We start from the raw sequence: 24851 nt of genomic DNA on the forward strand, positions 1-24851 counted from the left end.
GGGTAGGGATAGTTTCATATGTACAAAATCTGGTAGAGAAGTGGTGGTTAATGTGGAATAATGATTGAAAGAAGCAAAAAGAGGGATGTATACAAGTGTATTGCTCCCCATTGCAATGCAAGTGGGTATATCAAATTCTGAAAAAACGAAACAGAAGAAGTGAGCAGGCTAAAGAGAAGATTGAGAAAGTTGTGGCTCGATACTGTTGATGGGTTCCTCAGAAAGGCAGAGTTAAGAAATTTAAACAGCAAAAGACAATGCATGAAGCAGTGCTATCAATGTGATGAAAAAAAGGATGGTTAGCAAGGATAAAAAGGAATACAGAAAAATATTGAATAGTGTCGATGAAGGCTAGTTTCATGTCCTTCTATTCTCTCAGACCTTTAATTTCATTGGCATAGCATTTAGTACTACTCTCATACTTCTTAAATCAGCTTAACTCAAAATTGGTATGTATCTATGTAGTCATCTGTAGCTTCCATTGACTACCAAAATTAAATTGCAAAAAATTCAGGAGTCAAATCTTCAGATCTCAGTGAGGTCTCATAAGACGTTGGCCATTTTTAAAGCAGCTGTGCCTTTGTTATTTCTCTTTGGGCCATCTATCATGCCTGCAAGGGTGCGTGACCCTGGTAGTATTGAGGCCTCTGCAGCTGCCAAAAAGGCTAATGTGGTCCTAAGTTGCATCAAAAAAGGGACAGTTTCAAAATCACATGAAGTGATACTACCGTTTCATGCTGCGCTGATGACACCCTAGAAAGAGTGCAGAGAGTAACAAAGATGATAAGGGATCTGGAAGCTAAACCATACGATGAACGATTGAGGGAACTAGTTATATCTAGTCTAATGTAGTCTAATGAAGACTACATAATTTGACTCCCTCTGTGAGGTCCTCAGGGCAGGACCAGAAGTAATGGATGAAAGATCATTAAAGAGAGATCCAACTTAGAACTAATGAGAAATTTCCTGACAGAACAATTAATGAAACAGCTTGCCTCCAGAAGTTGTGGGGGCTCCAACACTGGAGGTTTTCAAGAAGACACTGGACAGGAATGCTATGGGGTCTCCTGCTTGAGTGGGGAGTTGGACTAGAAGACCTCCAAGGTCCCTTCCAGCTCTGTTATTCCATGCTCTAATCCCACAAGCAGGAAGTTCCATGCTCACATCATGCTTCTCCTCCCCCTTAGCCAAGTTTTTGTAGCTGTGCCGTTTGCAGATGGATGGAGCTGAAACAGGCCCTATCTGAACAGGAATATCCTGTGTTGGCCTCATCCTTCGCCCTCACCATGACGTTATTTCCTGACTGTTATCAGGAGGAGCAGAGGCCATTGCAGAGGCCACCAGAATGTTTGTATACGTCAGACATCTTAAGTGACCTTGATTAAACAGTGGGGAGGCTGTGGAGGCAAAAAGGCCAGGTTGGTGGGAAGCCTAATTTCAAAGATTAAGAAGTCCACTCCCTTTTCAGCAAAGGTTGAGTTTTGGTTTGGAAAAGCCAAAAGTCATACCCGGTCCTCTATATTTATTTTGAGGTCCGACTGGCCTGAAGCATATTCAGCCTTGATGAGAAAGGAGAGAAGAGTGAAGGTGTCTGCAGATAAGAGGGCAGAATCTCTGAAGAAATCAAAGGTCTTCCCTGGATTGCCAACCAGGCCAGATGGTCACTTTTTGCTTTGATGGCTAAATGAGTTAGATGCAGTGGGTCACCCGTGTTGTGGGGCAGCCCCTTGAGGCATACCAGACTGATCCTGTTTCGGGACTTCCCCCCACCCCTCTCAACTTCTCTCAGGGACAGGATTATGTCACTGAGACATGTACTTCCTTCCTGAAATGCCTTGATGTAAAAAAAAGCTCCCCCTCCAGTCACTCCCAGAAGAGGCGGGGGATGGGGAAGGAAAGGAATATGATGTTTTTCTGACGCTCTGCCAAGGCAGGAAATGGGATGTTGCCAGAGTCCTCACAGCAGTGAACCACTCTTGCTGACAGTGCACAGGATGTCGCAGGGCGACACTGGGCCGAGGGGATACTTCTTGCCACTACTGCTTGTGTGCTGCTGGAAGGTGTCGGCTTCAGGATTTACTGATTATGATGGTAAGAAGTCAAACCTCCCCAACCCCATTTAGCTTGCAAGAACCTGAAGAGAAAGACTTAGGAGCAGGACCAACTGGTCTGAGGAACCAAGAGGTGGTGGTGGTGGTGGTGGGTGGGTGGTGGTGGTGGGTGGGTGGTGGGGGATTTGACTCTGTTTCAGGGTTTTAACATTTTCATTAAGGTCCCCTCCAGAGTTTGGTTAAAGATGCTGCCCATAGCTCTTTAGATGCTCTTTAGACGTCTCAAGTGAAAAATAGATGGCCGGGCTTTTTTTTCTCTCTCTCCTTAAGAAATTGCATTGTTTATAGGACTTTTCGAAGTCCAGAATCCTACAGTTCTGTCAGATCTCTCTAGGGTTCCATGAAACGCTCAAGACAAATCATATTATCTATCACTTAGAGCTTTACTTCCTCATGAGGGCTAACATATTCTGTGGCCTGAAAGTTTGGAAGCCCTTGATTAAAACCCTACGTGGAGAGCTAAGGTCTTGTAGATCTTGCAAAAGTAGCTACTTGCCCCTCAGGAACAATAAACGGGGTAGAGATTTCTTGCCTCTTTGACAGTGAGGCACAGTTCCAGATTTGCAGCCACCAAAGCCCCCCAGGATTGTGACACCATTATTATTTTTTTAATCTCACCCTGAAAATGTATGCTAAGGCACTGTAACTCTCTAAAATGAGATCTTGCTTGCCGTGTTGATGTCATCCCATCATTGGCTATTCCTTCCATATCTCTTGGAGATGGAGAAAAAGTAAAAAGAGTGTCCCTTAGAAAGAAAATAAATTGTCACAAATATTGCAGCCAAGAGCCACCATAATCCAAAGGAAAGTTTAGGAGAGGAAAATTGTTGCTTTGGTTATTTGCAAGCTCATGTTGATGGCGTGAGCTTCTTCCCTAGCTCTGATATACAAAACACAGTTGGTTAATAAAATATACACAGCTGCTTGAATAGCCATTTCCTGTTGCTTTCATGAGTCCAATGGGGAAGAACTTGCATAGAGAGATTTAAGACATTGTTAGCTCTATGGAATTCAACATTATTATAAATTATTTCTGCAAATTTCGTGAAGCTAGGATGGGAAGCCAAATGCTGTAGAAAAACAAAGGATGATAACCTGCAGTCAAAATTAGCAGGATAGAAATAGACATAAATAAATAGGAAGTCTTTGGAACAAAAAAGAATAGAGATAAGATGGAGAAACAATTCCTAGTTTTGGAAAGGTGATGCGAAAAGAATTAAGATCTTTTAAATTTATCAAAAAAAAAACCCAACTTAGTATGAGCCAGCAATGTGATAGGATTGTTTAACAAATGCACTTGGAATAACGCCACATTTTAAAGACTATTTGGAACGTGACTGGCTCCTTAGTCGGGATGGGAAAGAATCCTCATGAAAAAAAGTGTTTAAAAAGCTGCATATTTTTAGATCTGAAAAACAAATTAAAACAATACAATAACAATCTTCAAACATTTGAAAGGCTGCCAAAGAAGCAAATGTCAGCTGAATAGTACGAGAAACACCCTAGTAGTATAAACAGGTGGACAACAGCAATCTGAACACTTCATACAGTAGTTAAGCAAAATCTAGAATGCTCTCAGGAATGCTTTAATTGCAAGATCTTTCCAATCAATTCTGTGATTCAAAGGAGAGGAGAGAGACAGTTTGCTGTAGTGGTTAAAGCACGAGATTAGAAACCAGGAAATTAACTCAGTGACTTGCTCTCTGAGCCCTAGGAAGCAGGCAGGGGCAAACCAATTCTGAAACTCTTGCCAAGAAAACTGCAGTCCGGGCAGCCTCAGGAATCAAAAACTGAAACAGGTTCACACAGACCCCCCAAAAAGAAGGGGGGGAAGAAGGGAGGTACCGGTACTTCCTTTTTTAAATCAGATGGAGTGAAGGCTGGAGGTGGACTGGGGGACTCATAATTAGAATCACTGACTAGATTCCTTCTATTTGTTAGACTATAGTTTCAACGGAACCGATGAGCATCAACCCGTGCGACACAGTGGTCTGTGCCCTCGCGGCATCCCAGCGCGGATGGTCACTGAAAACAACAGTACTTTCTTGCGTATCTCGAAAGATTCGCGGGGTTTGCTTGCCGGCACGCTCACCGTCGTCGTCCTCCCATCTTTTTACACCCTTATCTTCCTCATTGGACTCCCTGCCAATGCTCTGGCACTCTGGGTGCTCACCACACGGGTGGAGAAACTGCCCTCCACTATATTCCTGATCAATTTAGCAACTGCTGATCTCTTATTATGCCTGCTGCTTCCTCTGAAGATCTCTTACTACTTCTTGGGCAACCACTGGCCCTTTGGAGAGGCCATGTGCCGCTTTACCACTACAGCTTTCTACGGCAACATGTACTGCTCCATTATGCTGCTTGCCTCCATCAGCATGGACCGCTACCTTGCTGTAGCCCACCCGTTCTTCGCCCGCTCCTTCCGCAGCTCTGCCTTCGCCATGGGCACCTGTGCTGTAGTTTGGGTGGTGGCGGTCCTCTTCACCCTGCCTCTGAGTCTCCTCCGCCAGTCCTTCCCACTCTATAGGACCAAGCAGACTCTATGTCACGATGCCCTGCCATGGAAAGATGAAGATGAATATTACTACTATTACTTCATTATCCTCGTTGCCTGTGGCTTCCTGACTCCTCTCCTCATCATGGTGTTCAGCTGTGGGGTTACACTCCGGGTCTTGTTGGGCAGTGGTGAAAAGTACGCTTTGGCTGCCAAGCTGACAGCCATCATGCTTATCTCAGTCGTGACCTTTTATAGTCCGAGCCATATCCTGTTGCTCCTCCACTACTCTTCCCACTCCTGCCTCAAGAGTGATGGGACGGTCTACGTGGCCTACATGGCCAGCCTAGCCTTGAGCACCTGCAATAGTTGCGTCGACCCCTTCATTTACTATTATGTCTCGGAAGAATTCAGGTCAAATGTGAAGAGGAGACTCTTTGGCCACCGGAAGGATTCTGCCGTGTCCGGGAAGACCTTAAAAGAAACGCTGCCCTCAAAAAACTTCCATCACTCCTAGTCTTTGGGGTGAAGGAGAGACTCTCTTTGCAGTACTGTGAAGGAAAGGAAAACAGAAAAGGGGCTGGCTGGGGTTTTTCATGGTCTTACCAAGATTTCTTTTGAGGAAGCAGCTAATGGTCAATTTGTTCTTGGAGTTCTTAAAACAATACAGCTGGATAAAACCTGCCCAATCTCAGCTCCATTCCAACTTCCAAGAAGCCTAATTATGTTCCTCGTTAATTATAAAGTCTTATGTAGCAGATAGTTTTTCCATTTATTTTGTGGCTTAACTGTATGGATTTGGGAAAGTCCATCTCTAATAAATGGATACAAAGAAAACTTCCAAAATTAAAGTTTCTTGCTGACTTGAGTCTTCATTAATCTCATCCTTTCTGTTTCTGGATCTGCCTCAGATCCCTACTCACAAATTATAATCTCAGGAAGAAACCAAAAGGAGTCACAACTGTTTTAAAAATCAATTTTTAATAAAATATTTTATCAATATCTAAATCAAACTTCTTCTCCCATCCCACCCAACCCCTGAATGCTTCAATTCACTAAAGGATTGTGCTGAACCATAAAAGTAAACTGTACCCCTGCAATGCCTAAGCAAGTGGGGAGCAGGCAGTTCTACTGAGCACCTGGAATGAACAAACAGGCCTCTGCCTAGATGCACAGTGGGTAATAACAGATAAGCCCAATGAGCAGAGATAAAAATATGTAAAGACTGGGGTCACCATGTCAACCTGGTTCCATCTGATGAGAATTTGGGGTAAATAAAAATGTTTGTTTTGCAATAAATATTGGGTACAGCATATATTTTTGCCTATGGTTCATCAAAGCTGGCATATCTGCATTGCAGAAGAAACAAGGCTGGTTGTAGTAGTTCTCGAACTTTAATCCCCTTAGAAAATATTCTCTGACCTCCATCCAATTTATAAATAGCTTATTTTGCCGTCACTCATGGATGATGAAAAACAGGAAGGGAAGCTGTAGCCCCAGATGTTTGCAAACTAGAAATCCTAGAGTTTGTCAGTTGTAGCCAAATTGGCTGGGAGTGCAGAGTTTGTAATTAGCAATATCTAGAAGGCTACATGTTTACTGTCCACGGTTTAGACGTTTAGAGGGGGGGGGGGAAGAAGGTAGAAGTGGACCAGCTCCAGTGCTCTGGAAAATATGAGGTGGACACATGCTTATCTTTGCATAACAATGGAGGAAGGATAATCTGGAGGGGGAAGATAAGGTGAGACTGGAAAGCCAACTCCTTACCCCACCAGCACCAACCCTTGAACAGATGAAACTTGTTCTGTCCAAGCCCTTCTTCCACCTTCTGGGCTAAGGATGTGTGTGTGTGTGAGAGAGAGAGAGGGGGGGGGGGAATGCAGTAATATGAGGCAACAAACAAATGACCTGGAGCTCTTGTGCTTTGGTTGCAATGGAGTTGCCTGGGTCATGGAAATCAACGGTGTCATCCTTTCTCCACTCACACTAGGGCAGTTAGTTGGAAGGCAATTTGTATGATGGACGAGCAACTCGGGAAGAGGGTCTGGATTCCAACTTGCCCTACATAGCTTGTGCAACACAAGTGGAAAAGTGGCAAAGAGGCAGCTGCAAGAGCCACGGGAAAGGCAAGACAAAGTTCCATCTTCCTTTGGCAGCAAGACACAGAACAATAAAACGTCCCGGATCCCTTGTGGAGTTGGTTCTGTTAGACTGAAAGGAAGGAGCTTTCTACAGAGAAATAGGGAACACCAAAGCAGGGAAGAGAAAACATGATGAGGTTGAGAGGGAGCATGGAATTACCAAACCTCGCACCCCCCAAGGCCACACCCAGCCTCTCACCCTTCACTTCCTGGGGATCACAGCAGCTCCCTGGTATCTGCTGTGATCTTGTGCCTCTGTGCCGCTTGCCGTTGTCAGTTCAAAAGCGTCTCCTTCGGAAGTGTAGGGGTCTGCCTCGTATTCATAGGAGTAGTAGGAGAAGTCCAACTGAAGGGTGGGACTTTCATCTGTCAGGTACATTAAAAGGAGGTTCAAGAAAATGGGGGGACATTAGATTAAGTTTGGGGCTAAAGGTAAAGGTTCCCCCGCACATACGTGCTAGTCGTTTCTGACTCTAGGGGCCAGTGCTCATCTCTGTTTCAAAGCCAAAGAGCCAGTGCTTGTCCGAGGACGTCTCCGTGGTCATGTGGCCGGCATGACTAGACACCAAAGGCGCACGGAACGCTGTTACCTTCCCACCGTAGTGGTCCCTATTTTTCTACTTGCATTTTTACGTGCTTTCGAAGTGCTAGGTTGGCAGAAGCTGGGACGAGTAACAGGCGCTCACTCTGTTACGCGGCACTCGGGATTCGACCCGCCAAACTGCCGACCTTCTGATCGACAAGCTCAGCGTCCCACTGAGCCACCATGGCAGGTTCTAATTCTAGTCAGTCTTCATTTTCTTTGTATTATTAAGAGACACCCCTAAACCGCAGGAAACTAAAGGCAGGGGGACTTTTCTCACTTGCTTATTACTCACAAGACAAATGTTTCTCGATCCCGGAGCCTTTGCTCCTTGACTCTGGAGGCTGACTTTGTCTTGCCTCAGCCCAAGAATAAGGTCAGCTCAGCATCCCTATCCAAACTGGTGTTAAAGTAAGGCCTCCCACCTTGTTCCAACACCACGTATAGGTAGGTAGTCCTCGACTTATGACCACAGCTGACCCCAAAATTTCTGTTGCTAAAGAAGTCATTTGTTTCGGTGAGTTTTGCCTCGTTTTACGACCTTTCTTGAACACCACTGTTAATTGAATCCCCGTAGTTGTTCAGTTGTTAAGTCGCATGGTCATTAAGTGAATCTGGCTCCCCCACTGACGTTTCTTGTCAGAAGGTTGCCCAAAGGGATCACGTGAGCCTGGGACGCTGCAATTGTCATGAATATGAACCAGTTGCCAAGTGCCTGAATTTTAATCGCATGACCGTGGAGATGCTGCAACGGTTGTAAATGTGAAAAATGGTCATAAAACCCTTTTTTTTCAGTGCCATTGTAACTTTGAACGGTCATTAAACAAACTGTTATAAGTCGAAGACTATCTGTAGCGATAGCTTCCAGGTGGGTAAAATCTGTTCTACTTTGCCCCCCTAGCCCCCCCCAACACTGAGGCAGCCTAGGGACCAATTGTGGAAATGATCAGAGAAGCGTCTATTGTGGGTTTCATAATAATGTGGACATGGCACCTATTTGCTCCCCAGAATGTTGCTTTTATCATCATTGGTTCCCTAAATACTGGATACAACATCAGGTATAATATTATAAAAAGTATTTGATATATAATCTTGCCAGGACTTGAAAAAGTATCATAGCTTTTATTCCTCCGAAACACTTAACACGAAGGAACCCACAAGTTGGCAGTTTTTGTCAAAATAGAAAGAGAAATCCTGTATCATATAGCATCAATATAGAAATCCTAAATAAAAGGGTTTGTGGGGTCCGTGGTGCTCTCTGAGCTTGGCGGTATTCTTGCAGATGTTTCATTACCAAACTAGGTAACATGATCAGTGCTGGCCAATAATATTACCTAGTTTGGTAATGAAATATCTGCAAGAAAACAACCAAGCTCAGAGAAGAGCAAGGACCTCTCATTTCAATCCCGAGCTACAAATATTCTCTTCTATTAATAAAAGGGTTTTCTTGAGCTTTCCCCCAAGAATCACTTTCAACAATTTATTTTTGTTCATGATGTTTACTTTTCTTTCAACGTGTTACAACAAAATGGAGTCTATAAAGAGAAGACGTATGCAGATCTTTCCCCACTACCCTTGAGCTGCAAAAGACTATATACCTGCTATGCTCACTGCCAAGCCATATGTTGCCAACCTTGTTATCAGAAGTGGTGTCCAGAGTTTTGAAGTATGGGCATGATCTGCCGTTTGGGTAAAGCTATCTGAGCCTCTCTGATTGGCACAAACCATCCACCCAACACGTCACTGTGTGACTGGGAGATGTTTTCCGGATGGCTAGAGCCCTCCGTTTAGCTATCTATCGAAATGTGATATCTCCTCCAAACTTTAACATGGAGATGGGGGGGTCCTGCAAAAAGCAGGAGAAACTCCTCCACTACTGGGTAGCAACTCCATCCTAGCGCTCAGCTGTCTGGCAGATGTTTCAGGGAAGTTGGGAGCTGCTCAGTAAAGTAGAAGGACTTAAATCAGGGACAATATAACAGAGCCAGGAGGTTGCCAGAATGTCTGTAGAGATTTTCTGTCATCCAGTTCATGGTTGTCCCAAAGGGGCTTTTTTAAGAGGCAACTGGACTTTCTTGGTTTTTTTTTTAAAGACATTTCGCTTCTCATAAAGAAGCTTCTTCAGTTCTGACTGGATGGTGGGGAATGGGAGGATTTATACTCCTTGCAGACAGCTGGTCATTTGCGTTCTTTTAGAGAGTTGTTGAGGCCAAGTGGAGGTTTATGTGTGTCCTCAAGGTCACCCGAGTGGTGCAAAGGGGCGTGGAGCTTTCTTGGAATTGCTGAAAAGACTGCTGTAGACTGGAGCTAGAGGACGTCGTATACCCTTCCTTTCTTTTGAGATAGGGCTCTTCAATTTTGACATACCTGGCCTCTTTGACCCCACTTTCAAACCAGTGGTTCAAAAGGTGGACTTTGCTGTCTTTGAAAGAGTGGGCTGATGAATCTTGTCCTGATGGGTTCTCCTATGTTGTGCCATGCTTTTATGGTTGTTTTGTTTCCCCAATGTAGAGATCTGCAGATGTCTCGCTGGATTTGTGCTGCATGTACTGGAACTAGATGGATCTGATTCCTGCATTAGTGCCATGACTGACAGATATTCCCATCCCCCCCACTATCATATGCTCTAAATCCATCAACAACGTAACACCATTCTGCTTAAGCTTGGAACCTATGCAATACGGTCAGGAGAGGGAAGAGCAATCGTGCCAAAAATATTCATGCCGCTAGAGTTTCCTGCAGATTCAAGGAAGGGCAGACAGACTTTTAATTCACTTTTGAAGTAAGGCCCAGAGAAAGGATACTCTGGAGCAATCCCTCCACTCTGTGAAGTGCTTGCTAACCACATAAAATCAGGAAAGGATGGGATAATTTCAAAAAAAGGTCATAGCTAGAGCTCCATTGCATAAAGAGTAATAATTGGTGCTAATCTTCACCTGACGGTGTCTGCTGTTTCCTGTCAGGAAATGTGAGGCTGTGAAACTGTTTTTCTTTCTCTTCTGGAGGGTTCTTAGCTGCAGAAAAGGAGCAAAATGATGGCTGCAGTGTAGCAATGCCTCTTGGGGAGCTCCTGCAGGAGGACCATTGTTTCCTCCACATTCTTCCCCAGAGTCTGTAGCCAGGCAAAACTTACCCACCACACATTGTGCCATGAGGACCTGTTCGATCTGAGTGCTGTTTCTGCAGGCAGCCACCTCCATTTGACAGTGGTTCTGATAGATAAGACCATCTGAGCCACACACCAGCTCCCCATCGTAGCCACAGTCACGCGAACACATGCACTGCTCAAAATAGCCATCCTCTAAGCAACCAGAGACGCTGTTGCACGGACCAGTGTGTACAAAACCTGCAGAAATAGCCAGGAATGGTTAGAGGTGCACTGGGGGACTGCAAAACTCTCGGCAGCTTGTATTGTTCCCTGTGTAAAAGGCAGAATAAGTATCAGGAGCTCCCGCAGCAAATTACAGGTAGTCCTCGACTTACGACAATTTGCTTAGTGACTACTCGAACTTACAACGGCACTGAAAAAAGTGACTTGTGACATTTTCCCGCACTTATGCACCATCCCCGGGGGTCACCTGACTTGCGCTTGGATGCTTGACAAGTGACTCACGTTTAGGACAGTTGCGGTGTCTTGGGATCATGTGATCCCCTTTTGTGACCTTCTGACAAGCAAAGTCAACGGAGAAGCCCGATTTACTTAACCGCCGTGTTTCTAATTTAACAACTGCAGCGATTCCCTTAACAAATGTGGCAAGGAAAGTCGTGAAATGAGGCAAAACACACTTCACAAATTTCTCACTTAGCAACATGAATTTTGGGCTCAATTTTGAGGACTACCTGCATTTGCTGCCTTAAAGCTGCTTCACACTCTTGGGGACAGATTCCCAGACTGGTGTGGGATGAAGCCGCCCAAACTCATCTTGTTGTTGTTGGAACGAAGAAAGAAGGACGGCACAGAGAAGGAAAATGAATGACGTGTAGCCATCCTCTTTCTCATTAGTCGCAGGACTCACCAACCCAGTGGCTGGCCATACTCTCCACCTCGTTGCACATGGGACCATCGCAGAGCTCACGGGACAGAGGACTGGATTCGCTGACATTGTAGAAACGGGTGGCTTGAAAAGCTGCGGAGCAGGACGGAGGAAAGGCAGGTTGTCACGGGGAGGCTTGGCTACGCGGGCTCAAGGCGTGGCTGTGGAGGCACATACCCACCTGGCTCATAGTAGTCATACACCTTGATGGGCAAGGGAGCCGTCTTCCCCACAATGTATTCACGGAAGGCCATAAACTTGACACAGGTCATACACTGGCTTGGAATCTGCAGGTGCGATTTAACCTGGTAAGGTCTTGAGTCAAGAGGGTTGGGGAGCTCCCTCCCCCCCCCAACAGCAGCACCATTTAAAGGAAAGCAATAGAAGGGACTATTGAACTCAAGAACATTTCTAATTCAGAAAGGGAGCTGAAGGGTGAATTGTAAGGAGGCACTTTAGATTTTGTGAGCAAACGGGTTCCTTGTTTGGAGTCAGGGATAAGCCATTGTTCAAGTATTTTTCATGAGATGGATAAGGGGTTCTTTAAGTTATCAATAAGCAAAGGGTCACCAGGGACTAAATCTGGTGTATCCTGGACAGCCAGTTCTACAATTCTAACACTCCTTGGGTCTTCATATACTAAGCCAGGGGTAGGCAACCTTGGCTCTTTTATGACTCATGGACTTCAACTCCCAGAATTCCTGAGTCAGCTATGCTGACACAGGAATTCTGGGAGTTGAAGTCCATGAGTCATAAAAGAGCCGAGGTTGCCTACCCCTGTCTACCCAAGCTATGCTGACACAGGAATTCTGGGAGTTGAAGTCCATGAGTCATAAAAGAGCCGAGGTTGCCTACCCCTGCACTAAGCTGAAGCCAAGGGAAGGGACAGCAAAAAAACGGATCAAGAATCGTAACGTCTCAGCTCTTGACAAAAAAAGGACTATCGGCCTTTTCATTTTTCCATTTATGGGTAAAGGGAGAGATCTGCAGTTTAATGCTTACTTCAGATGAGCAGGAAAGAATCAACTACAGGACGTTTTGTGAGGACTGGGATAAATGGAGTCTTACCTCATCGAAATAGAAAAGGACCTTCCTGCCATCCACCTCATATCTCTTCAGACCAATTTGTTTGTTTGTGAGTAGCTGGAAAGAAAGTACAAGACTTGGCTTAACATTTTCATTCAGAATGTTCACTTGAATCTTCCTCATTTCTCTAAAGCACATGAAACATCAGGGTCTCCGCAGGCAGCTCAGGAAAATCAAAATGGTGGCTACAAGCTTGGTATCAAGCTCTGCTTTGCACCTAAAATAAGCCTTTGAATAGATGATTGTTGCTGCCATTTTCAGGTTTTCTTTTTTATCGCTTCTCTATGGACACCCCAGTTAGACACACTCTTTTCTGGATATTCACATCTTGCTTTCTTCATGAGGGGTTAGATTTCCTCAGGAATAATTTACTGGATGCCACAAGGGAGAAACGAGGAAGTAGGGATCCAGCAAAATGTTGGCAACTTTACCCCTCTGTCTTTGAAATATCCTGTTTTACTCTTTTTCCCCTCTTGTCTCTCTATCTTTCCCATCTCCAAGTTGCCTGTCCAGCAGGCACAGATATGAAATGTCCCTTAGATGAAAGTTTGAAATTTAGCCAAAGGCTGCACAAAATTCATCTAAAGATCACATACATTCCAAGAATTACAGGTATTTTGCCCCAGCTATATCCACCTTATTTGACTAAAGTAAACTATGCAGTAGGATATTGCTTTGAAGAATTCAAAATCAAAACAATCTGAGCAGTAGCCCTAGAAAGTCCAATGTAGGAGATGTATAAACAATTTATACATGGATTTCATTTGCCGAATATGTTAATTGAGCCCAAGACTTCTACCAAATACCGGTAGTCATATTTCTGAAAGATAAAAACATTGGGTGCATCCCCACTCATCAGATTGAAACTGGACATAGCAAGCATAGCAAGCAAGCAAGCTGGCAAACTAAGAACTGCACATTTTTGAAATTGTTATATATATTTTGAATCAAGTGAAATAAGAACATTTTTATAAAAAAAGGAATGAAAAAACCACGTTGCAAGAAATGAAATAAGAGCCAGTAAGATTAGAGCAAGTGTTTGCATGCACAGGAAGACCAGGTTTCATCCCTCAAGCCACCAAAGTGGTCTATAGCCATCCAGAACATTTCATTCTAATTGTTTTACTGGATAAAAGAGAAGGGAGCAAATCACCCAATGAATTTATCTGAGGCTCCTATCTAGTGATGTTCTTCTGGGCTGTGGATCACATTAGCCTATTATGGCATATTGGACGATGGACCCCAGAAGGTAGTGGGTATGACCAGGACAAAACAAAAACAAAATCTGATTTCAACTCGTTTATATTTAATTAAAACGCACTCTAACTAGTAGAAAATCATAATCCTCCAATTACCGTATGTTTTTCTTTTCCGTCCCATTAAAAATTAACAATTTATGAAGCTCTCCAGTATTACGCCACACAACACTGGAACCTCAGATTATATAAGATTGGGCCCCTCTTATATAATTCCACTGAAGGGAAAAGATCCTTCTGTCTGACTTCGTCTGACTTCCCATTTTGTGTTTATCAACATCCTTTCCACCTTTGCTTTTGTTAAAGTGGAACCCAAATCCTTCATACCAGAAGGAATTCAAGTCATCAGATCAAATCTATTCTTTAGCACCATACAGAACTCTAAAAAGGCATGACGGCGTGGGACATCTATAGCCTTTAAAAGACAAAAATGGAGGATTGGTGGAAAGGGCCAAGGGACTCACCTTTTCTAGGCTTTCAATGTCAGCTCGAAAACCTGAGAACAAAGGTACCTCCAGGACTGCCATGTTGGAGGAGCCAGAGTGAAGCCACCTTCTCAGGACAACAAACCAGAAGGAGAGGGAACAGAGAAAAAATTAACAAATAATTAAAAAATTAGTCCTTCCAACTATTTGGATGGCAGGGGAGAGGGGTCATGTACAGTATATCTCTGGGGAGATGCTAATCCAGAGGACAAGTGCTGCAACAGCAAAAGTCTGGTAGACGACATTATCTGAGAAGACCAGGAGGAAGCCAACTTGGCCAGCTCTTACCAGGTGGGGAGCAACCATGGGATACTGGCTATATCTCAACGTAGGCCCTATGGCATGCAAGGTTTTAAAGGTGGCCACCAGTACCTTGAATTGCACTCAGAAACCAGCTGGTAACCAGTGCAACTCACAGAGCAAGGGTGACGGTATGGAACAGACTGCCCATGACTGCTCATGCTGCTGTATTCTGGACCAGCTGTAGCTTCTGGTTTTCAAGACACTTCACGCAAGGCACATTGCAAAAATCCTTTCATGAAGTGACCAAGGCATGAGTGAATCCCCTGGTCCAGGAAAGAACGTAACTGGTGCACAGGATGCACCTGTATGAGGGCTTTCCCAGACAGAGCTGCCATCTGCTTTTTTTTCAGGTAGGAGCTATAAGTACAGAAGAATCCCAGAGTGGAGATGAAAGATTTCCAAGGGGCTCAGCCAGAACTGAGGGAGTGGGGCCAAAAGTCTGCTTCCCAAATTTCCTTAAAACTATTACCAGCATTAATGGAAAAAGAGGATGGATGGTCCAGTTCGCAAAAATTTATATTCTTCGAAGGACAAAGGAAGCCAGCAAGCATGAGGTTGATCTAACTGGAGGCGGATCAGTGTACAGGAACATCCCCACTCTTAGAAGGATGGGAGAGGTGACCTACCTTCCCTGCTCCTTCCTTGGCTGAAGTTTTTCTGGAGTCCCCCTTCAAAGCCACTCAATAGAGATAATACATTGAAGCAGGCCAGATCTAGTAACTGTACAGTATTCACGATACAGGCTAGGTTTGTGAGTTTACCCTTGAGTTGGTTGAGTTCTGGCCTGAGATAGTGTCCAAACCCAACCCATCGAACCGGTTTATGGTTTCATTTGTTGCGTGCAAACCCAGAAAATGGCTATAATTTACTATCTAAGTAAAGTATCTTCTATGAACACAAGTTGTTCTCTTTAAAGACTGTACTACTGGTAGGAACATATACAAAACAAGATACTGATATCCTGTTTTCTGATCGCCTTGGGTTTTAGCCTCTCAGGTAGCTTGCACCAAAGGCCCAAAGAAATGAGAATGAAAGCAGTAGGTGGTGGTGGTGGTGGTGGTGGTGGCGGCGGCGGCGGCGACAGAGACGGAGGCGGCGGCAAGAAAAGCCAGCTGGATTCTTTCTTCTCATTTGACTTCTTTGGTAACAACTGTTCCGTTCCCTTGTGAGGCTGAGTTTTGGGGCCATTAGTGGGGGCCATTGGTATAGGCCAGGGATAGGCAACCTTGGCTCTTTTATGACTCATGGACTTCAACTCCCGGAATTCCTGAGCCAGCTGTGGAGTCATAAAAGAGCCAAGGACTACTGATTTGCTGAGTCTCACCTCATGCAGACTTCCACCATCACTTTATATTCCTGATGGTCCTGATCGGAGGCAGGATCGTCGTCATCACCCAGAACCCGGTCCCGACGTGGGGCCCCTGAACGGTTTTCCTCTGCAGAGACAAGCTTAGGTAGGCGTGGCGCTCGACGGTGCCTCTTCAGCTTGGGCTCTTGTAGGTTCACTAGAAGCTGGAAAGCTGGCTTAGCCACGGGATCAGGGATGTTGTAGGAGACATCAATCTGGCCAATATAAGAAGAAAGCACTGCGTCTGCATCTTCCCATGAGAAACAGGCAGTCGAAAAGTATAAATATTTTATTATATCATTAAATATTTAGAATGTTGTTTTTTTATAATTTTAAAACTTTTAATCCTAAATTATTCTGATTTTTAATGCCTATTTTTACTGATTATATTGAACCCCTCCATGAACCCCTCCCCAAGGGAAGATGGGCAGTTGGAAGGAAGGAAGGAAGGAAGGAAAAGAAGGAAGGAAGGAAGGAAGGAAGGAAGGAAGGAAGGAAGGAAGGAAGGAAGGAAGAAAGAAAGAAAGAAAGAAAGAAAGAAAGAAAGAAAGAAAGAAAGAAAGAAAGAAAGAAAGAAAGAAAGAAAAAAAATGGACTGATTGTTCAGGAATGGAACAAGCATCTAAGGTTTCTCACCTGCAGGAGGCAGCAGCCTTCTCCCTTGGCACTTACAAATAACCCTGTGGGAATGGAGGGGATCTGTAGAGAAAATTGGGTTTAATTTGAATGTAAACAAGCATACGTACAGGATTCTGGGAATGAAACAAAAAGGGTAAGGTCTTTTTACCACAGCAGTCTGAAGGAGCTTTTTGTTGGATTTGTTTAACTCAAAGGTCTCTTGGTAGTCCAGGTTGGTAGAGGCCAGTGAAATGGTGAGGTTGACACCCCCGATGTAGGACAGGATAGCATATTCAGCCAGAGCTTGGAGGGCCACACAAGTATCCTGCCGTTCAGGATGAATAGAAGAGGAAAAAAAAAGCTAAGAAGCTATCCCAAATCAGTGTCACATGCAGCTGCTTTGCACTTTCCTCTCTCTACCACTCCAACTTCCTGTCTGCTGCACACGGGCAGGCATCTATTTGGGCTACAGTCCTCAGAGAGGGATTTTCAATCTTGGCAAATTTAAGATGTGTGGACTCCAAGTCCCAGAATTCCCAAGTCTTGTGGTGTTTATGCATGCCAGGGTAGGCAATATTTTTCAGCTAATGGGCATATGTGGCACTTTGAAAGGAGGCATTGTTGTTCTGAGGACAGGTGGTTTACTCAGCAAAGAGCTGCTACTGAATACATAACTTATCACAAGTCATTTATCAAAAGACAAACCGGTGGGATTGCTCCATATTATTCTAATGCCCCTACTGCCCTGGCCAATATTCTTGACCATTCCAGCCGATATTTGGGTTTTTTTTAATTTCTGGGCAAGTAAAAACACTTTCCAAACAAAGCATTGACTACAGATGCCTAGGATATTTATTTTCTATTTTCTGTCAGCAATGCTGGACTTAGAAGTGTTCCTGCAAATAAAAATAATGACAAAAACAACACTATACTTTCCATACTATGCTAAAGCCTTTGATTGTGTGGATCATAACAAACTGTGGCAAGTTCTTAAAGAGATGGGTGTACCAGACCATCTTATTTGTCTCTTGAGAAACCTATATGTGGGCCAAGAAGCAGCAGTGAGAACTGGACACGGAAGCACTGATTGGTTCAAAATTGGGAAAGGAGTCCGGCAAGGCTGTATACTGTCGCCCTGCCTATTTAACTTATATGCAGAGCACATCATGAGAAAGGCAGGGCTAGATGAATCAAAAGTTGGAATTAAGATTGCCGGAAGAAATATCAACAACCTAAGATATGCAGATGATACCACTCTAATGGCAGAAAGAACTAAAGAACCTCTTGTTGCGGGTGAAGAAGGAGAGTGCAAAAGTTGGGTTGAAACTTAACATTAAGAAAACCAAGATCATGGCATCCGGCCCTCTCAATTCCTGGCAAATAGATGGGGAAGAAATGGAGGTAGTGACAGATTTTATTTTCCTGGGCTCCAAGATCACCGCAGACGGGGACTGCAGCCAAGAAATTAAAAGACGCTTGCTCCTCGGGAGGAAAGCCATGGCAAATCTAGACAGCACACTAAAAAGCAGAGACATCACCCTGTCAACAAAAGTGCGTATAGTCAAGGCTATGGTCTTCCCAGTTGCAATGTATGGCAGTGAAAGTTGGACTATAAAAAAGGCTGAGCGCCAAAGAATTGAGGCTTTTGAACTCTGGTGCTGGAGAAGACTCCTGCGAGTCCCTTGGACTGCAAGGCAATCAAACCGGTCAGTCCTAGAGGAGATCAACCCTGACTGCTCTTTAGAAGGTCAGATCCTGAAGCTAAAACTCAAATACTTTGGCCACCTAATGAGAAGGAAGGACTCACTGGAGAAGAGCCTAATGCTGGGAAAGATTGAGGGCAAGAGAAGAAAGGGACAACAGAGAATGAGGTGGCTGGATGGAGTCACTGAAGCAGTAGTCGTGAGCTTAAATGGACTCCAGAAGATGGTAGAGGACAGGAAGGCCTGGAGGAACGTTGTCCATAGGGTCGCGATGGGTCGGACATGACTTCGCAGCTAACAACAACAACAACAACAACAAATACTTTCCATCAAGACAGTTTTATATGTAAAAAAATTAATTCATGTTGAAATAAATTTGTTTTTGGTAGATGCCAAAGATGAAGACTGTGCACACACATGGGTTAATACCATGGCTCTAGACCAATATTGGTTAGTCCTTAAGTATCACAATACTCTTCATTTTATAAGCTACAAAAGATATAATACAGTGAAGCTCCTCTATGGAAAGCTGGTTGCATCTATAAAAGAGATAATACCTTATAGTCCTTCTCAAACATGAAAAACAGAGCAAGAAGCTGTAGATAAACTGCTGCTCATCAGATACAATGTAAAATTTATGCTTGATCTTTTGGTAGATACAGCAAAAAGGGAATTTTAACTAAATCAATAACACACTTGCCTGAGTCTAAACCCACAACTCAGTGTTGTTCATATAGATCAGGGGTGTCAAACTGCTGGCCTGCAGGCCAGATGCGTCACGAGGAAACCGTGCCCATCCCATTGCCGGCAATGGGGGAAAAGCTCCAATACGTTGCGCGACGTCACAAGTTTGTCATGTCTGATCTATATCAGGAGTCTTCAGACTTGGCCCTTTTATGACTTGTGGACTTCAACTTCCAGAATACCTCAGCCAGCATTGCTGGCTGAGGAATTCTGAAAGTTTAAGTCCGCAAGTCATAAAAGGGCCAAGTCTGAAGACCCCTGATATAGATCAAGAGTGGAGACTTAGTATTTTTAAAAGAGAGGGTTAATCTAATCAGGACTCGGAGAATTTTGAGATTCAGATAAAATGAATAAGCATTCTGGGCTGCCAGCAATATCTCTGGAGGGATGATGGGAGACAGTACATTTTATAATCCCTTTGTAAAGAAAACGCAAGTAACATAAAATGCCAAGGAGTCTTCTCTGGTCTCTGAGGAAATGAAAAATCAGGTAGGTAATGGACCCTGGAATGTTTCACTTCTTTTTGGCTCACTAAAGCATTTTCTGGTTAGAGGCAGAACTACCTGCCTTGGTAAAGACTCACCTGGGTAGACGAGAAACCACCCAGTGCGTTCCGCTGCTGAGACAACCACTTGACCACAGGCAGCGCAGACGCAACGTCCCCCAGCACAGTGTACGTCAGCAGGGCATAGGCTGTCATTTCAACTTCAGCCGATATGACTGAAAGAGAGAGGAGGGGGGGCAGAATGGGGCATTTCACAGGAACAGAAAGAGCTGTTGGCATTCCTTACTTCTGCCAGGCAAAACAGCTCTTCTTTCCGGTCAGCCACTGTCTCCTCTCAAAGTTCCCATAGGGGTTTCCAATCCAGCAGCACGGGAGTAATATAGGTGAGCTCCCTCTTCTCAAAGAATAGGTCAGTCACTGTCTTTGAGTTCAGTTATGGTATGGAAAAAAAAACACCCTTCCTCTGGATTTCTGTATTCTTATTATGTGATAGCAGTTTGTGACTTTCCCAGGGGACTTCTGAGAAACCAAGTCAGTGGGGGAAGCCAGATTTCATTTAATGACCGTGTGATTTGCTTAACAACAACAGCAAAAAGATTGCAGAATTGGGCACGATTCATTTAACAATTGCACCATTTAATGACAGAAGTCCCAGACCTAATGGTGGTCATCAGTTGAGGACTACTTGTAACTGCCCACCTTCACTGATCAATTCTCTGCAAAGCTGAGATGGATCCTTATGACTTTCCATAGTACACCTAGTGCAGGGTTAGGAAACCTTGGCTCTTTTATGACACGTGGACTTCAACTCCCAGAATTCCTGAGCTAGCTATGCTGGCTCAGGAATTCTGGGAGTTGAAGTCCACGAGTCATAAAAGAGCCAAGGTTGCCTACCCCTGCCCTAGATGAACTGCTGTTTTCCCCTCTCACTCCTGGCTGCAGTTCCAAAGCTAAGGTAACCCCGGGCTAAGATCGGCAACCAATCAATTTTACAATAAAATAAAATAATAATAATAAAATAATAAATTACCCGACTGGGAGAGGCCATCACTGAACCCCATGAATGTATCTTCACCAGTAGCAAGAGTTCCCATTATATTCCAGTGCGTGAAGCCATCTGAAAGAGAAAAGGAGATACGTGGCAGCAGACTCCACAGCCAAACACTTAAGAAGCCTAGTGGATATCCTAGTGGAGTCAGATATTGGGAGAGGGAGAAGGAGGGAAGGGAAGGAGAAGTGGAAGAGAGGGAGAAGAAAAGAGGAGGAAGGGGACGAGAGAGAGGGAGCAGGAGACAGAGAGAAAGAGGAAGAGAACATAAGATCAGTAAAACATGCAAAGCATTGTTTTCTAACCATTTTACCAACAGTGGCCATAGGAAGCATTTACATTTTCTTCTATGTAAAGAAGAACTATGTTGAGTCTCATTTGACTGTATGCATATGTATGTGCCTGCTTGCTCACCCTTCGTGTTGCGTGTGTGAGCACTTGCACCAGGAAATACAGGGTGGGCACTATACTCAACCCAGGGTTGCATAACCTGGACAGAACAAGGAGAGGAGTTCAGAACTGGGCAGTCACTACTATTTCAACCTGCTAGCCAACTGCTTCTCCCTTTAGATGCACTAGGGCAGGGGTAGGCAACCTCGGCTCTTTTATGACTCGTGGACTTCAACTCCCAGAATTCCTGAGCCAGCTATGCTGGCTCAGGAATTCTGGGAGTTGAAGTCCACGAGTCATAAAAGAGCCGAGGTTGCCTACCCCTGCACTAGGGGAATTTTCCAAGGTTTGCTTTTTTCCCCACAGCACCTGGCTGTATCCAGTTCACTTTTTTTTATCTTTCTTATGCTCCCTTCTCTCTCCACACCAGTTTTTCCCCCCACTGAGTTCTGCTTTTGGAGAGTTATCACACTGACGGACAGACAGGATCCCACTGGTTTTAAATCATCTCTTTCCCCTGAGCTAGGAATTCTCACTGATGGGAAAGCATCTCATTTGCTTCCTTCAGCTCCTTTTAACTCCTTGTAACAGATTTTCTCTTATGAGTTTCTTTCTGCTTGAGCTGAAAGGTAAGCTGGATAGTTAACAGGCCCAGTTGCCTGATGATGCCAATGCTACAGAATCACAGGGCTCTGGGACATCGGCCAAGTGCCAAGTGGAAGTACCCTAAGACAGAGGTTGCAGCTGTGGCATCTTTACCTTGCGTAATGGCTATGCCATTCATCTTCCGAAGAGCTGCTGATGCTGAAGGGCTGCGCAGAAGTGTGAGTGCATAGGTAGTCAAGACAATGGTGTAAGGGTCTTCCACCGAGTACATGTTGGATTCTAAGAAGTGCTGTGCTTTGGTAACAGCTCCTTTTTCTTCCTAAGCCAGAAGACAGGAAGAAGGAGAGTCATGGCTGCAGGTTCGAAGCCTTGACGGATCAGTAGGAAATGTCTGTCCTCCTCTCTCAGACACGATGGAATTGCTATGTCAGTCAGGAAGCAGGCAGCCCTAACCCATCCCCCGACAACTCAAGCGGGAGATTCAAAAGCCTGTGTGGAGGTATGAAAGAAGGGTATTCCTTACACAGGAGGACCCAGAAACATCCCAAAGACAACAAAAGGACTTGGTTAACATTGTCCAGTAAGTTCATCCTCTAAGAATGTGACTTTGATCAATCCTGAAAATGTATTAATTAAGCTTAATTATTTATAGTATAGGGCAGGGTTGCCTACCCCTGGTATAGGGCGTACCTTGCTCAATAGTAGTAATTGTGAGAGAGATCTCGGAGTCCTAGTGGACAATCACTTAATTATGAGCCAGCACTGTGCTGCAGCTGCCAAAAAAGCCAACACAGTGCTAGGCTGCATTAACAGAGGGATAGAATCAAGATCACGTAAGTATTAATACCACTTTACAATGCCTTGGTAAGGCCACACCTGAAATACTGCATCCAGTTTTGATCACCACGATGTAAAAAAGATGTTGAGACTCTGGAAAGAGTACAGGGAAGAGCAACAAAGATGATTAGGGGACTGGAGGCTAAAACATATAAGGAACAGCTGCTGGAATTAGGTATGTCTAGTTTAATGAAGAGAAGAATGAGGGGGGGTGACATGATAGCAGTGTTCCAATATCTCAGGGGCTGCCACAAGGAAGAGGGAGTCAAGCTATTCTCCAAAGCGCCTGAAGGCAGGACAAGAAGCAATGGATGGAAACTAATCAAGGAGAGAAGCAACCTAGAACTAAGAAGAAACTTCCTGACAGTTAGAACAATTAACCAGTGGAACAACCTGCCTCCAGAAGCGGTGAATGCTCCAACACTGGAAGTTTTTAAGAAGAGACTGGACAGCCATTTGTCCAAAATGGTATAGGGTTTCCTGCCTGAGCAGGAAAATGGTTGTCCAACCTCTTCTTAAAAACCTTCTGCAGGCAACTCATTCCACTGATTAATTTTTCTATCAGGAAATTTCTCCTTCGCTGCTTCTCTCCTTGATTACTTTCCATCCATTGCTTCTTGCCCTGCCTTCAAGTGCTTTGGAGAATAGGTTGACTCCTTCTTCTTTGTGGTTATGATAGATATTAGATACTGGAACACTGCTATCACGTTACTCCTAGTCCTTCTTTTCATTCAACTAGACATACCCAATTCCTGCAACCATTCTTCTTATGTTTTAGCCTTCAGTCTCCTAATCATATTTGTTGACGTTCTCTGCATTCTTTCTAGAATCTCAACATCTTTTTCATACCATGGTGCCAAAACTGGAGGCAATATTTCAAGTGTGGTCTTACCAAGGCATTATAAAGTGGTATTATTAATAATGCTTCGTGTGATCTTGATCTTATCCCTCTATTAATGCAGCCTAGGACTCTCTGGCTTCCTCCTGTTTTGAAATAGACCTGCTATTTCACCTGGCTGCCAGACAACACACGTCCCACAGAAAGCCTACTTCCTAAGAAGACATCACTAGAACCGACCATCCAGGAAACTGTTTTCTAGTCTTCAACCTCTATTTTCTGGGAAAGGAGGTGGAGAGGTTCTTTGGGCTTCAGCTTCAGAGAACCCTGAAGGAATAGTTTAGCCAGGCCAATTTTGCTTGGGTTTAGACAGGCATTCAATACAGACACAGCATTGGTCATGTTTGTCAATGATCTATGAGAAGACAGAATTGGGGTAATGAGCCCATGTTAACGCTCCTTGATCTCTCAGCAATCTCTGATACTTTGACCCTGGTAATCTTCTGGACTAGCTGTGGTGGTTAGGAATGGGAGCAATGGGTTGCAATGGGTTGCCTTCTTCCTCAGTGATCATTTCTAGTTGATGTTGACAGGGGGTGAGAGGTCATGCCCTCAAGCCTTCCCTTGGGAGATGCCGTTGGGCTTAGCTTTTATTTTTTTTTGTCTATTATTTATTTATTTATTAAATTTATATGCCGGTCATCTCATGGTGCAAGGTGACACTTTGGTTTGACTTCTACATGAAACCTCCAGTTGAGATCCACTGATTTGGTGTCCAGTATGATCAATAAAAGGGGTGCGGTGGCTCAGTGCGTTAGGATGCTGAGCTTGTCGATCAGAAGGTCAGCAGTTTGGCGGGTCGAATCCCGAGTGCCGTGTAACAGAGTGAGTGCCTGTTACCTGTTCCAGCTTCTGCCAACCTAGCAGTTCGAAAGCACATAAAAATGCAAGTAGAAAAATAGGGACCACTACAGTGGGAAGGTAACAGCGTTCTGTGCACCTTCGGCGTCTAGTCATGCCGGCCACATGACCATGGAGACGTCCTCGGACAAGTGCTGGCTTTTCAGCTTTGAAACGGAGATGAGCACCGGCCCCTAGAGTTGGAAACGACTAGCACGCATGTGTAGGGGAACCTTTACCTTTACCTTACCTTTATGATCAATAAGCCATCACTGGTATGCTGCACTGGTTGCCAGTTGGCTTTCAAGGGAATTTTAAGGTACTGATAAAGCTCTGCATGGCATAGGACCTGGTTATTTGAGAGGCCCCACCTGTCTCCATGTTTCTAACCTGTGCGTATTTTCAGGTCAACTTGACTGAGCATGTTCCAGCTCCCATCCTTTAAGCCTTAATGAGGGAAATTGATTGGTTATTGGCTCTTTTGTTTTTAGTCTCTGATTAGCTGTCATTCATAAATATTGGGCAAAATGGGGAATGACACATTTATTCTTTACCTCAGAAGTCACCCCTGTTTCCAGCAGAGCTGCTACTACATATGCTGTTACAGAAATCTTCCCATGAACTCCACCCTAGAATAAAAAAGAAATAAAAGGATTAGACTAAGAAATGTTTATGAATAAAAGGTCTGCACTTGAATCCAATCCTCTCTTTTCACATTTTCAACATTTCTCAAGTGATTCTGAATGCATGAAGAAAGCAGTGGGACAAAGTCTAACAACATCACTTTGCCTCTCTGGGTTGGAAATGTATATTTTTAT

General features: G+C 44.3%; 2 protein-coding genes across 2 annotated transcripts in view; one reads left to right on the top strand and one right to left on the bottom strand.

Moving 5' to 3' along the window:
• The first annotated feature begins 1543 nt into the window (after positions 1-1543).
• On the top strand, positions 1544-5458 carry F2RL3 (F2R like thrombin or trypsin receptor 3). Its single transcript, XM_083350305.1, is given in 3 exon segments — positions 1544-1962; positions 1964-2091; positions 4053-5458. Coding segments are annotated over 3 exon segments (1221 nt in total). The 5' UTR covers positions 1544-1942; the 3' UTR covers positions 5126-5458.
• A 201-nt stretch (positions 5459-5659) lies between these two features.
• The window catches only part of CPAMD8 (C3 and PZP like alpha-2-macroglobulin domain containing 8), a 65873-nt gene continuing 46681 nt past the window's right edge, over positions 5660-24851 (bottom strand). The window contains exons 29-43 of the mRNA XM_083366073.1: positions 24588-24662; positions 21612-21777; positions 20445-20531; positions 19493-19629; positions 16632-16787; positions 16481-16543; positions 15821-16059; positions 14173-14260; positions 12435-12509; positions 11548-11653; positions 11349-11459; positions 10466-10678; positions 10269-10346; positions 6949-7115; positions 5660-6837 (exon numbers count right to left, since the gene is read on the bottom strand). Of these exons, the coding sequence (XP_083222199.1) occupies positions 6952-7115; positions 10269-10346; positions 10466-10678; positions 11349-11459; positions 11548-11653; positions 12435-12509; positions 14173-14260; positions 15821-16059; positions 16481-16543; positions 16632-16787; positions 19493-19629; positions 20445-20531; positions 21612-21777; positions 24588-24662 (1758 nt within the window). The 3' untranslated portion in view covers positions 5660-6837; positions 6949-6951. The remainder of the gene's footprint in view (positions 6838-6948; positions 7116-10268; positions 10347-10465; positions 10679-11348; positions 11460-11547; positions 11654-12434; positions 12510-14172; positions 14261-15820; positions 16060-16480; positions 16544-16631; positions 16788-19492; positions 19630-20444; positions 20532-21611; positions 21778-24587; positions 24663-24851) is intronic.

This window comes from Vipera ursinii, assembly GCF_947247035.1.
Source record: "Vipera ursinii genome assembly, chromosome: 1".
Taxonomy (NCBI): domain Eukaryota; kingdom Metazoa; phylum Chordata; class Lepidosauria; order Squamata; family Viperidae; genus Vipera; species Vipera ursinii.